A 15176-nucleotide genomic window follows, 5' to 3' on the forward strand; every position below is an offset into this window, starting at 1 on the left:
AATAAAAAATGACATTAAATATGAAAAATGGATATTCATTTAGAGATTATTTAATTCGCATTCAGTAGTGTTATTTAATTATTAGTGTTTTTAAACTTTAAATAAGTGTTACAAGGTCAGCTAAATGTACAAACAGGAAATAAACATGAACAATTCAATTCCTATAACAAATTGAGTAAAAAAAATCTCAAAATTGTTTGGCTGATAACCAATATTGTGGCAAAATATTGCACATTCTTAGTCTGGTGTGGTTTTAGATGGGTTTTGGACAGCTGGTCAAGCTAGTAGACTAGCTAAACTAGCAGAACACCAGCTGATCAGGTTGGGAGATCAACTAGACCAACTTAAACCAGACATGAACTACCATAAGTGGTTTAAGTGGCTTTTTATCAGGGAAAACTCATGGAGGAGCATGCACAGAGGTCTAAGTATCTCAAGTGCATTTATTTATGTTGTATGGGAACAATGCATACATATATATATATATATATATATACACACATCTATAACTCTGCTGCACTTCATCTATATACATCTATATATATATATATATATATATACACAGTATATATACATATCTAAAAATACATCTATAACTCTGCTGCTCTTCATCTAGCTGTGTTTTGTTTTAAAACTTTATTGTGCTACAAAAAATCTAAAACAAAGCTTGACCTGTATTTTTCGTATAAAACACAGGCCAAAAGCACAGACTTTCTTGTGTCGTTGTCTGCAAGACCTTACGTTCACCCTACGTTCTTGTTGTGGTTGACTGATTTAGGATTCCGACTTCAGTTGTAGTTTCCAGGTAGCCATTGATTAATGCCTGGCCAGAGCCTGGCGGGAGGCGTCCGTGGCTTTGCCTATATTGATTCAATTAGTTCTGAGGGTTTGCTTAGTGTTCTATGCAAATAGCCTTTGCTAGCTGTCTCGGCTAACAGAGGCTGATTAGCATCGCCAGCTGTCTGCTGGGTACTTCTAATACCCATGCCAGCTGCCATCATTGTGTGCCAGTTGCTTAACGTCGGCGATGCCCCGAAAGGTGCCAACTTGAGTTCATTTTCAAGAGTAAGGTACATGATTAGTTGAAAAAGCTGAAGGTTACCTGTAGCACAGCTATAAGTTTGACGATTTATGCTCAAAGGCATGAATTTCACTGCATTTGGTTTTATTTCCAAATAATTTCTGCCCGGCGCCTGAGAGAACCATCTGATATTCTCATAGCAGTGGGTGAAAGAAATAAAATAATAAATGTGCCATCTGTGTCTTCCTTTGAGTGTCACTGCTTGCCACCTACAACACTGATACCATGTCTATCGTGGCACTTAACTTCTGTGGACGCACATACTGTTTCCTTCTCCCTTCCTCACTGGAACGAGTCAGTCGCCCTCTCACAAGATCCATCTGTGCACCAGATCAGCTATTTTCTCTTTTAATTCGCCTTTGATTTAGAATCACTTTCAAGTGTGTCCTCTTGTTTGTGTGGGTGTGCGTGATGATTTTACACCAGCGAGGAAGTACAAACAAAAAGCAACAGAAAAACATAACTATGAAATTAGCCAGCGAGCTGACCTTTGACCTCACAGAAGAAGTAGGCATTGATCAGGATGGGTATGAGGTATGACCAAAGCGCAATCACGGTGCTTCATGAACGCTGGAGTAATTGGTGACAAAAGATCAGCTGTATGTAGGTCTACTAGACCAATCTTAACTGAGGCAGTATTGTGTTTGTTTGTATATTTACTCATTAACAGTTTCATGTAAGCTGCACAGTTTGTTCTGCTGTTTAAATGGCTTCAATATGGAGGCCTATAAAATGCAGCTTGTTTTCTTCCTTAATTGTAACAGGTTTTATGAGCATTAACTGTTATATTTTCTCCATCAACAGTAATTAAGCTAACAAAGCTGTACTTCCTAACAGAGCGTGGTTTTGAGTGTGGGTGTTTGTGAGGAAGTTCAACAGCAATTCTTCGTATATAGCAAATAATTCTATATATAAAAAAATCATATACATATACATTCAAAACTGAGAAAATGTTTATTTAAAAATCCTTTGAATATCTCTTTAAATAAATGATTTATTTATTAAAAGAGATATGCATATGATTTTATGCATAGGATATATAGTTTATAAATACATTATTAAATAATAAAAATAAATTAAATTAATTATCCAATCATATGATCCTATCCTAAATTAAGTGGCGGCTCGTCGGGGGAGGCAGGGGAGGCACAGCCTCCCCATAATTTTAAGGTGAAAACGGGAGGAGGACGATTTAATGTTAATAAAATTCACAATTCATTTCAGTTCATGTCTCAGAATGTGTATTTTTTGTTTGCCTCCTTTATTTTAAAACCCACGAGCCGCCACTGATTCGTAGGATAGAGTTTGGAGTGGTTGGTGGGTGGTTAAAATGATATTCTATTGGTTTTCTATTATTTTCCCTAGATATAACTCAGATCCCTCCTCCAAAGCATGGGAAAGTTTTTTTTTCCCCGTTTTTTATATTGTATTATATTTGTATTATTGTTTTAAAGGGGTCCTTTTATGCTCTTTTACAAAGTCTACAAACAGGCTCTCATACTAGGTTGTTCGAAAAACACATTATTTTTCACATATTTTACATTATTTGAAAAAGTAAAAGCGCACCTCTTCGGTGACCAACCTGTTTTTATGAAATGATAATGTTGAAACAAGTCAAAGGTTTCTTGTTTTAAGCTTACCAGTGTAGATGAATCTTCCTGGTGTGCCTTTGCAAAACTGTTTGGACTTATAGGAAAGCATGACCTCTACCACCCCCGGGATGTGACGAGGAGGGGTCTGAACTCTGATGGCATGGGGTGTGATGAGCTGTGAGGAGAAAATGAGATAGAGAGAGGACATTAGACTCAAGGAGGTCTATAATACCTGGAGAAAGCATTTCCATTTCCCTCAATGGCAGTTGCTCAGCTGGCACAGGAAGTATGAGAATTAAATTCTACCGTCTTTGACAAAGGGCGCTCAGTTCTGCAGCCAGGTTGTTTTGAGCCAATCATTAAATGCCATGTGACTGACTAATAGCTCTGAAGCTGCAGGAAAACAATGTCAACAAACACAGTCCCCAACACTTTTGTTGGCAGATGCTAGTTGCGTTTTGTTTGTTCATTTTCCCTGGTTGATTATGTTCTTTGATCCAGTTCTGATCAGTAAACAATCTGACTGTGTGTGTGTTTGTACATGTGTGAATGAATCTTGTCTAATCAGTATCAGGCTGTTTATGGTGGGTGGTGAAGGGATGGCGCAGATGAAGGCTGGAAGAGGACAGGTGGAGCTCCTCAGAGACGTAATTAACAGCACACTGTCTTTCAGCATCTCACAGACTATATGCTTGTGGTTCATATGAGCTGTTGTCTAAAACATCTTTGAACATTTGTCTCTCATAGTCATAAACTCAATTTCAAAACAATAAACAAGTGAAAGTAGCAGAAAAAGTAGTTGTGGAATGCTAGTGTGCTATGCCAAATTAAGTGTTGACAGCAAATGTAATCCAGTCGATACTATCACTAAATGAAACACAAAAATATTTCAATCTAAATAAAAATATACTCCTTTACCCAGTATTTATATGGTTTATGCTTATTAGAGTATAATGTCATTAGCTTAGCAATATGCTAATGTCAAACGGGGTTACACTTTATTTCGATAGTCCACTTTAGACATTTTATTAACTATAAGTAACTTTGTAACTACATGTCAACTACATGTCAACTAATTCTCATTAATTTGCAACTACATGTCTACTAACTCTCAGAGTAGACTGTTAGGGTAGGTTTAGGGTTAGTAGAATAAGTTGACAAAGAAAGTGTTAGAAGATATTAAGCAGACAGTCTACTAACACTCTACTAACTGCTAGTTGACATGTAGTTGCAAAGTTACTTACTGTTAATAGAATGTCTAAAGTGGACTATCGAAATAAAGTGTTACCTCAAACGGTTCTGGAATCAACTGTGAATTAATTGTATATGTGTGGTGTCTCTGAGTGTTCCAGATCATTCACTTATGACGAGTATGCAAATGCAAATGTTTCGGCAACGCCAGTGCAATTTTTAAAAAAATTATAATTTGGTAATTAAAAAAAATAATAATGATAAAAAATAAAATATAAATATTACACAAAAAAACTTTATAAATTACTTTAGAGCTAAATAGAAATATTTAAATAATAATAAAAAATAACAAAAGCAAATAACAAATTTACAAAAACGTAAACTAAAATTAAAATGAAAACTAAAATTATAAAAATAGGTTAATTCAAAATATTCATAAATATTATAATAGTATACAAATAATACTAAAATAACAACAAATTGCAAAAAAGAAACAATAAATAAAACTAGAAACGACATACTTACATGGAGCATGTTTCGGACTTTACACATACAAACACAGCATTAAAGTAAAAGTATTCTGTATACATGATCCGAGAAAGGAAGTTTAGGTAACACTTTAGGTTAGGGAACACGATTCGCTATTAACTAGTTGCTTATTAGCATTCATATTACAAGCATACTTACAAAGCAGATAATAATGGCTCATTCTGCGTGACCATATTCTAGATCCCTTTAGCCTGTCCCATACCTAAAAACGACCTTACTTGCTATCAATAAGCAGCAAATTAGAAGTCTACTGAGTGAAAATTCTTAGTTAATAGTGAATATGTGTTCCCTAATCTAAACCGAAGTTTAGATTGAATCTAGTACAGTCGTCACAGTATGTACTCTCTCTGGTTAGTGGCTATTTGCTCGTAACTGTCCATTTGACTACTACAGTACGTACTGCGCATGCTATAGAAAGACACGAGGGCCATTAGGAGTCCACAAAAATGTTAATGTTAATGAATGCTGCTATTTGAGAATGACAGACAAATATGACTGTGTTCAGAGGACGGTGAATGGGTAGGAGGTGAAGAAGTGAAAGAAACATCTTCCTTGGACCCTCCCCTGCTCTCGTTCTCTTCCTCCCTTGTTAGATGCTATTTGTTGTAATCAGATCCCTGCTGGCACTGCAGCTGAAGGGAACTACGTGGCTCTTGATGGGCCCCCCGTGTACAGGGGTCACTGGGTCAGGAGATAAAGGTCACAAGGTTATGAGGTCCACAGGAACCGCTATAGGGAGATTTCAGCACAGTGTATTAATCGTTACCAGATGTAGTTCATCATAAAACCCCCACACACACACAGTCATTAGCTCGTTTCTCTGGTAGCTAATAGCACTTAGCATCAGCCGATCAAAGAGGTTAGCTGAATATGCAGTGGGAAATTTGTATCAGGGTTGGTGCTTGATGAACACTCAGTAGTGCTCATGAAAAGTGGCTGTCTGAAGTGAGAAGCACTACAAAACACTCCAGATCAATGTGTTTGTGTATGGGATTCGCCACCACTGATTTGAGCACCTTTAAAGCTGCCGCTATTGAGCAGTTAGCCTGTGTTACACAAGCTGCTCAATTTCTTATACAAAGACATGTCAAAACAATTGAGCAGCTATTAAAAGTATCACATTTCTTAATCACTTAAGCACAGTAACTTAATCACCTGCATAATGTCGGCCTAACAAAACGCTAATGTTTTCTGATAGGACAATGGGAGCCTTTGACAGCTTCGGGAAAGGTGACAGATATAACTGAATAAAGATTTAATGATTTAAGTTTTAAATAACAACACTGGAGGAATTTTATTAAGCTGACCACCTGTAATGTTGTATTTAAGATAGAATTTATACTAAACTAAATTGAGGCTATTTGAATGTTGACTAATCGGTTAAGTGTGCAATAATTTCATTTTTTAACATGATATGTCACGAATAATTGACAACGGGCCATTGAATTACTACATACCTAAAGTGGCAAAGCGGTCATGACACAAGCATGCATTAATTTTCAATAATTCAACGGTCCAAAGAGTAAAAATGTAAATTAATCCGCTAATGCCATGTTTTCCACATGTACATGTTTATGTAGTGTGTTTAACTCTCGCAGCCTAAGATATTACTTGTTATTAAAGAACATGGTGAGGTGATAAAACAAATGTATTGTGGTCAACAATCCATTTTTTTACATATTTGGATAAATATGGATGCACTGACAGGATCTAAAAATGTATGTATGGAAGCTATTTTCCAACCGATAATTATGAGATAAAAAGCTGAAATTGTAACAAAAATTACGAGACAAAAAGCTATTGTTGGCTTACAAGCTTAATATGACATAGCACATAATTATGACTTTTATTTCACAATTTAAATGTTTTATGTTATAAATATGACCTATTTTTCGACTTCAAAAATTTCAACTTACAATATATAAATTTCTACGTTTTGTAATTATAACTTTATCTTATATGACTTGTGGTCATAATTTTGACTTTTTAAATGACTGACTTTTTATTTTATCTCATAATTACGACTTCTTATAATTATGACAGTGTTTTGTTTTTTTTTGTTTTTATATTATGTGTCAGAAATGGACATTCATACATACGCACAGCTTTAGCAATGTACAAATCTTTAGGAATTATTGAATTTATTTTATGTATATTTCTGTTCTTACATTTTTACCATTATACTTTTTGAGTCCCAAACCTAACCTCAATCCTAACAAATGGTAACACTTTATTTTAGGGTCTCTTAACTAGCTGCTTATTAGCATGCATATTGTTAGAATATTAGCCATTTATTAGTACTAATTAAGCACATATTAATGCCTTATTCTACATGACCTTATTCTACATCCCTAATTCTAATTCTAATTCTACCCAATACCTAAACTTAACAACTACCTTACTAACTATTATTAAGCAGCAAATTGGGAATTTATTGAGGGAAAAGCCATAGTTAATAGTGGATAAGACAGTGTTCCCTATTCTAAAGTGTTACCTAACAAATTCTAGACATTTTAAGTAATAGCTAAATGTAAAGTGACAATGATTATAGTGTGAAATCTTTTCTCAAAGTTTCATAAAATGTGTAGAATTTTTAGATGCTGTCAGTATGTTTATATGTTTCAGTGTCAATGCAAACATACAAAAGTGTCTGTGTACTAGAACTACGCTTTATGCACTAATACTTATGATTACTAATGAGATCAAGCAACAAGCAGTGAGAAAATCCAAAGTTCTGCTGGACAGAGGGGAATATATGACTTGCAAACTCACCTCACTCCAGACCAACATGGTGCCGAAGATGACTTTAGCAATGTACAAATCTTTAGGAATTATTGAATTTATTTTATGTATATTTCTGTTCTTACATTTTTACCATTATACTTTTTGAGTCCCAAACCTAACCTCAATCCTAACAAATGGTAACACTTTATTTTAGGGTCTCTTAACTAGCTGCTTATTAGCATGCATATTGTTAGAATATTAGCCATTTATTAGTACTAATTAAGCACATATTAATGCCTTATTCTACATGACCTTATTCTACATCCCTAATTCTAATTCTAATTCTACCCAATACCTAAACTTAACAACTACCTTACTAACTATTATTAAGCAGCAAATTGGGAATTTATTGAGGGAAAAGCCATAGTTAATAGTGGATAAGACAGTGTTCCCTATTCTAAAGTGTTACCTAACAAATTCTAGACATTTTAAGTAATAGCTAAATGTAAAGTGACAATGATTATAGTGTGAAATCTTTTCTCAAAGTTTCATAAAATGTGTAGAATTTTTAGATGCTGTCAGTATGTTTATATGTTTCAGTGTCAATGCAAACATACAAAAGTGTCTGTGTACTAGAACTACGCTTTATGCACTAATACTTATGATTACTAATGAGATCAAGCAACAAGCAGTGAGAAAATCCAAAGTTCTGCTGGACAGAGGGGAATATATGACTTGCAAACTCACCTCACTCCAGACCAACATGGTGCCGAAGATGACCTGCAGTCCGTCAAAGAAGTTGTCTCCAATGATGATGACAGTAGCACCTCCTGTTGTCCAGCCTTCACTGGGACTAATGGCTTTGATACAAGGTGCAGCTGCTTCCAGAAACGCCACAGGACCGATTTAGAGAAAGCAGAAAAATGGAAATTGACTTTAATCATCTGTGCTTAGTGTAACTAACCAACACTAGCATTACTTGACCATGATTAGAAGTTTTGTAGAGAACTTCCTAACTATCAGGATCAACATTAGTGCGAGGGTTGCAGATTTCGGGGGTTAAAGGTGACATTCGAATGCAGTTTCTTTCCTGGGGTCTGAGGGAAGTCTTGACACCTCTCAGTCTCTTATTTCAAGGCCAAAGCAGGAAATCCAAAAACACACAAATGTCACTGAGAAAACCCACACAGCTGGATCCAACTACGAGTCCCATACCACACGCTCTGGAAAAGTGTCGGTGGTTTTCACAGCTCTCATAGCACACATTAGGCGTAAAAACAAAGGATCACTTACACCAAGAATTCCCGTCCAACTCTATACCCAAGCTGGCATTTCCAATACTTTGAGGGCACAGTAAGGAAACGCTTCGGTTGTAGCAGAACAGTGAGACATTGCCTCAAATTATGGGCAGGACTGCCAAAAGATTTACTCTTTTAGCTAGACGGATGCATTCAAGAACCTCAATATCCCAGTGTCCAGTATGTAATACTGTACAAATAATTTGTTACTTGGCCAAAAGTCACAGTTGATGATGAAATCATAATTTATAGGCTGATGTAGTGATCTAGGATAGTTTTGTCATTGTTTTGGGGTTTCTTCAACTTTTTATGTTGCAGGGTTGATTTGTATTAAAAACAGATTTCATTTTTTTTAAAGACAACATTAAAACTATTGGAAACTACTTTATTGGAAACTTTTTAACATGCTTTTTTTTAATTACTTGCATTATCAACAAACCTTTTTCCAGTTTAACACTGTCAAGCTGCTTTGACACAATCCAATTTAATCAATATAAATAAAGGTGACTTGACTTGATACTGTATGTATTTTATTGTTTTACTTCTGTCCCAGAAACAGACTCTCAATCTTCAAGTATGAAAATCAATCATAAATATGTACATTGTTACATGTTTTGGTTACATTTTATTTTTAAATTGTCCTTGTTACAGTGTAATTGTACAAATAAGTACTGAGTACTATTAATTAAGTACATGCACTTACTATATAATTAGGGTTAGGGTTTGGTTTTGGGTTAATTGCTTATAATTATGCATACTTTACTGTTATTACTATAGTAAGAACATGTAAGATGTGTAACAAGGACACCTTAAAATAAAGTGTTACCATATGTTTTATATACTGTATACTACGATAATCTAAACAGAGTTAAATAAGCATAATCCATTTCAAAATGTATTGTATGAAAAAATATATATTGATACATTTTTACTGTATGTCATTTCAAATTAAACTTTAAATGTGTGTATTCAGGATACATAAAACGCTAGCCGTGAAATTGGCCTCAGAAAGATTAGAGTTGGTCATTTTATTTTAAAATGTGAGTAAAATGTGGTAGAAATGTTCTTGACATTTCACCAGTCAATCAATCAATCAATCAATAAAATAAAAAAAATAAATAAATAAACACTCTTTTGACAGTGAGAGTGTGAAAAATGTCTTAAGAAACATTATATTCCAAAAAGTCCATATGGCCAAAAGTGCCCGCACAAACTCATTTTTGTCAAATGTAACACTACACTGTAAAAAATATGTGTAATTTTAACTGTAAAATTTTGTAAAAACGCTACGGAAAAAAATAGTTAACAGGTTAACAGTAAGTTCCCGTACTATATACAGGGAAAAACTGTAAAATATCCAACCATATTTTGTAAAAACTACAGAATTTTTTTTACAGTGTAGTGAAACTAGCGAGAATGTCAGCAGATCTTGAGTAAGATCCTAAATTGTTATTTGGTTAAAAACCCACAGCCAAACTGTCATGAAACAAACTATATTCAATATCTGCTTATCAATTCTTCAAATATCCTAAGAGTACACATTAGCATTACAGTGCGGTTGTTCGTTCTTCGTGTAAATAAGGTGACCTTAGGCCTCCTGCTGTAGGAGACACGTGTTTTTGTCACCGGGCGTCGAGGTACAGCGGCTCGTTTAGCGTGTTCTGTTTGTTGCTCTCCGCGGCGGCCGTGGATCAGTGGCTGAGTGAGAAAGGGACCACCACGGAGAAAGGTCAGTTTGCTTATTAGAGCTGTCTGCTCCCCTCCGAGACGCAGAGTCTCGTGCTAGCAGGGGGCAAAGAAAGCAATTTAGCCAGCCGCCGTTTACCTGCATTTAGCTCCCAAATGCCAAAGCGTCACTCACAGTAATGAGATATAAAGAGAGGAAGGGTTGTGATGGGCCAGCGTGACTGTTAGATCCACACACTGTGAGATGCAAGTTGGGTGAGATATATTGTAACCTTACTTGGCTAAGCTGAGCTGTTACAGTAAACATGAAGAGTTGAGCCACATGAGGTACAGCAAAACATTTCTTAGAAGCACAAACAATGATTGATCGCTGAAATAAATAGAAAATTGAAAAAAAAAGATAGAGATTTTTTTTAAAAAAGAACAAATGCGTAATACATTTCATTAATCAGTTTTTTTTTCAGCATTGATTTTATAGGTAAATCTGTCATAAATGTATTTATTTTATTTTTATTTATTTTTTTGTCCAGATTTAAATATAGTCAAATGTGTTCAATGGAGCTGAGAATACTTATAACACACACACACACACACACACACACACACACACACATTAACTAATTTGTTATTAGTTTTTTTTTCCTTTTGTAATTTGAAAAACATCCCTAAATCCTAATCACAAGCAGTTTTAGATTACTGAAAAGAACAACTTCTCATGTTCCGTAAACACATGTTAATCTTCTCTTTTTACATGTCATGCTTGTGTCAAGACGCTAGAAAGGAAAGAAATCCAGACCTGGAGGGTGAAATGAGACATACACGCACACAATTTGGCGTTTGGTGGGGTGGTAAAGCAGGGAAGATGAGGTGCAATCTCTGGCGGTAATCTTGGCGTGAGTGGAGGCTTTTGGCGGAGGCTGAAATGGTAGCTGGATTAAGCAGATGGAGACTCATGAATCCATCTGATAGGATTAAACTTTCTGTGGCTTTCTCTAAGCCATCTGCTCACCATGCTGCTCTGACACACACACACACACACACACACGTTTAATTTACAATGTAAAATGTCTCACACACAAAACACAAGCAAAAGACAGGGGTACGAACACAGGGCAATGCAACACACACACACACACACACACACACACACACACATATACTGTACACTTATACATATACATATACATATACATATATATATAGGCCAATTGAAAACCCTTAATACTACAGTTCATATAAGTTCTACACATCCCTGACCCCTTACTTGTTCATTTATTAAATATTTTGGCTAATATTAGCCAAAATATTTAATAAATGAACAAGTAAGGGGTCAGGGATGTGTAGAACTTATATGTAGAATTAAGGGTATTCAAATTCTTTGAAATATTTCCATAACACTTTATTTTGCAGTTTTCATGATATTGCATGTCATGATCATTGATATTACTACAATTATTAGTAGTATTATTTATTTTTTTGACTACACAGTGACTATATTGTATTGTGACTATATAAAGTGTTTTTAACTAATCACTACCATTTTGAACTAATGATCTGTTAAGCATTATATAATGCAATTATATCTATTAAAGTAATAAATGTCAGTCATTTGGAATTTGATAAATAATCAAGTAAAGTTCCTTTGAATCTTAAAAAAAAAAAAAAAAAATCTGGGCTCTCAATTAAGACATCCTGAGCAGCTTAGGCTTTGACTTAAAGGGTAGAGGAAAGTACATTTCTAACAAATTAGCAGCATTTCAATCCATAGTTGATTATAGAGGTGATCACATGTTTAATTTACAATGTAAAATGTCTCACACACAAAACACAAGCAAAAGACAGGGGTACGAACACAGGGCAATGCACATTTGAGTAGTTACACTTGATAGACACAATAAAGCACAACAACACTCATTCTTACATATGTCCTTTCATGTTATAATATATTTGATGAAATATTAAATTCACAATTTAAGATGTTTTCTTTTATCATAATGCCAAAATTAAGAGAATATGGACTGAAATTTGAATGAATGAATGAATGAATGCATTAATAAGTTAATAAATAAATAAATATAATTGGGGGGGGGGTTACTTTTTATCAGGGGGAAAAAATGGATAAAGATTTTTCCCAAAATCATGCAGCCCTAAAAAATCCATCCAAAAATGAAGGAAGTGACTGAAAGGTCGATTATGAATTTAATAAACAACATGGAAATTTATAAACTGACTATTTTACCCAGCTTATCACACCATATTCATCCATGACAGTAAATCACCACATCATATGTTCTGTTCTTCCATCCAGATCCAACAAATTTCCCTGGACATCTAAATCCTTGACAGGCTAAATGGGACACTGATTGGATTGGTCGGATGTCTAGATAAATACTTCAAGCGTCTTTGTAAAGCATGTCAGCGTGGGCTTGGCCTTGCGCAGATGGGCTCTGGGAAAGCTAACGCTAAAGCTAAACTCCACCAAGAGACTCTACAGCTATAAAACATACAGATAATCAAAAACACCCTAACGAAGCCTTTCTGGATTTTTTAAGACCTTTATTACTTTTAAGCGAATGAGGTAGAAATGGCATTCTGAGACAATTTTTGTCATACATTATTTAAGCAAGGTGTCAGTCGTCACTCGTCAGTAATACAATGTGATCGATGTGTTGTCAAAAGCGGGATTTTCCACTGCATTACATCAGCAGGATTTTGAGGCGAATGTATAATGACAATGTTAAGAATACGCAGTGTGCATTAAAGCATACATTTTTTAAATAACGCTATGCTTTTGCCATGTCTGTCAAAAAGAAATAGCCAAGAACAAAACATTTGAGTGATGGATTAATTACAGGGGACACCAGAATGTTTTAGAAATGCATCGGTTTGTATTTTTAGGCCATTTGTATTGGTATCCAAAACCATAGTGGACAATATTGAGTGTACTCATTCAATCCCATAATGCACCTCAACAGTGTATAACTGATATACGCTCAACAGTTGGCCACTAGAAAAAAACCATGCACGAATGAATTCCCACTTAGTTTCAGAATTCACTCACTTGTTTGCATTCGCTTATTCAATGGACTATATTAATGAACTAATGTAGGGCAGCGGTTCCCAAACTGGGGTGCGCGCACCCCTAGGGGTGCACAGACCGACCAGCAGGGGTGCGCGAGAGAAAAAGTCAGTGATTCAGTGGTCCATTCATAAAGACAGGCGCTTGCTTTATTCTTGAATGAATCAGCTGTTTGAACGAATTGTTTGAATGCCTCAATGACTCACTCATTAAGACAGTCAACTTGCTAGTATATAACTATAATGCATGAATGTGCTAATCATCAGTATCATGGTATTACTATGTAGATGCTCCATATTTAAAAATCTGTGCTTTTGAATTTAATGTGTCTGGCTCTATGCATAATTTGTATCCTCCGCATTCAATTAAACCCCACCATAGTAATTTCTGCAGATGGAGGGATAGGTTAAAGGAATGAGGGAGGGCACAGGTTAGTGCTTTAATTAATCTCTGCTTCATCTTTTACTCTCTCCGCACCACTGGAGAAGTGACTTAAAGGGCCAAAGCTCACGGACGGCTCCGACAGCGAAGCGTTATCGCTCACCAACTCATTCACACATACTGGATGGAGTTTAAGATTTTGTATCAACACACTATTAATAAAACGTAGACTTGTGTGTGTGGTTATTGTCAGAGGTTTGCAGAGGCTTACTGCATATTTCATCACAGTATAATAAAGTGTGAGTCTACATGATCTGTCAGGGTCCCTGTTCACACACTAGCCAACCTCATCTTGCTCCTTCTGATGCCATTTTTCGTTTTTTTCCTGTTGCAAACCAATTGGGACGGGATGAAGAGGCAGAAAAGACTTTTTGAATCAGTTTGTTCAAATGAACGGTCCGATTCATTAAAACGAATAAGACTTCCCGATTCTATTTAGCAGCCAATTCAACAGAAAGAGGTAAATACAATCCCATTTATCTGCTAAACTCGCTGTGTTAAATCCACAGTAACTCACCGTGCTCCAGATATGACGGCGTTCCCTCTGACGGGTCCAGTCGCCGAGCTTTTCTGCCATGTTTGGAGTTGTTGTGCACAAACATATTGTCCGAAACAGCCAGAACGTGTCCTTCTACGCTCACTGTCGTCGACACAGCCACCTGTAAAGGAAGGGTATGGGTGTAAATGACGTATTTTGTCATTTAAAGGTAAAGTGTGTAATTTTGTTGTCAAACCGGAGTTGATGCCTCACCTCACCAGCAGCGCTGCGATTAAAGCACTCGCAGTCTCTAATAATTTCCATGCTGTACACTAATTAACACCACATACAAACACACTTCTCTGCCTATCCCACAATGCCCTGCTCTCTCCGACTGATTGCTGATAGAGGTTGGCTCGGATTAATTCAATTAAAAAACGGGCAGTACTCGAGCGCCCTGAGACAATGGGAAGAATGTAATAAGCGTGTGAGGTTGCCATTATGAGTGGCAGAAACGGGCCCTCTTAAGCTGCAGAGGCCACCTGGTACTCTACATAGAGCCTCTTATTTCAATTGCTGTTGAGCTTTGAGAGGAAATTCTGCCTCTTCAAAAAAGAAAGGACTTGGTGAAGAGAGGTAAGTCTCTGAGGGATGTAGCTAACAGTGGTAATTTCATTGACGAATAATTTTCGTCATAATGTTCGTCAACGACATTTTTTTCACTGACGACGACGAGACGATAACGAACTAAAACTCTTTTTGAATGACAAAAACTATGACGAAAATATATTGACATTTTCGTCAACGAATAAAAACGAGACGAAAATGTTAGGGAGGGACGATTTGGGAAGAGATTCATTCAATTTCAAGACGAATCTGCTGCGTGGTTCGGAGGTTAGATGCGTACATATGAACCGGCGGGACATAAGCTAAAATACACTTGCTGCACGTCGCATTAAACGTTCAAAAATGTCAATATGTGGGAGTAAGAGAAGAGCAGACATATGGATAAATCTGACGACGCAAGAGAGAACTCATTTCGTTCCGTTTTTCTGAG

General features: G+C 36.0%; 1 protein-coding gene across 2 annotated transcripts in view; it reads right to left on the minus strand.

Annotated features, from left to right (window-relative positions):
- Window positions 1-15176, minus strand: part of LOC107727277 (transcription factor COE1-like) — a 139698-nt gene that overhangs the window by 24629 nt on the left and 99893 nt on the right. For both annotated transcript variants that reach the window (XM_016537101.1, XM_016537102.1), the window contains exons 8-10: window positions 14159-14300; window positions 7885-8015; window positions 2722-2848 (exon numbers count right to left, since the gene is read on the minus strand). In XM_016537101.1, the coding sequence (XP_016392587.1) occupies window positions 2722-2848; window positions 7885-8015; window positions 14159-14300 (400 nt within the window). The remainder of the gene's footprint in view (window positions 1-2721; window positions 2849-7884; window positions 8016-14158; window positions 14301-15176) is intronic.

The sequence above is a fragment of the Sinocyclocheilus rhinocerous genome, unplaced genomic scaffold (assembly GCF_001515625.1).
Source record: "Sinocyclocheilus rhinocerous isolate Xijiao unplaced genomic scaffold, SAMN03320098_v1.1 scaffold95, whole genome shotgun sequence".
Lineage (NCBI taxonomy): Eukaryota > Metazoa > Chordata > Actinopteri > Cypriniformes > Cyprinidae > Sinocyclocheilus > Sinocyclocheilus rhinocerous.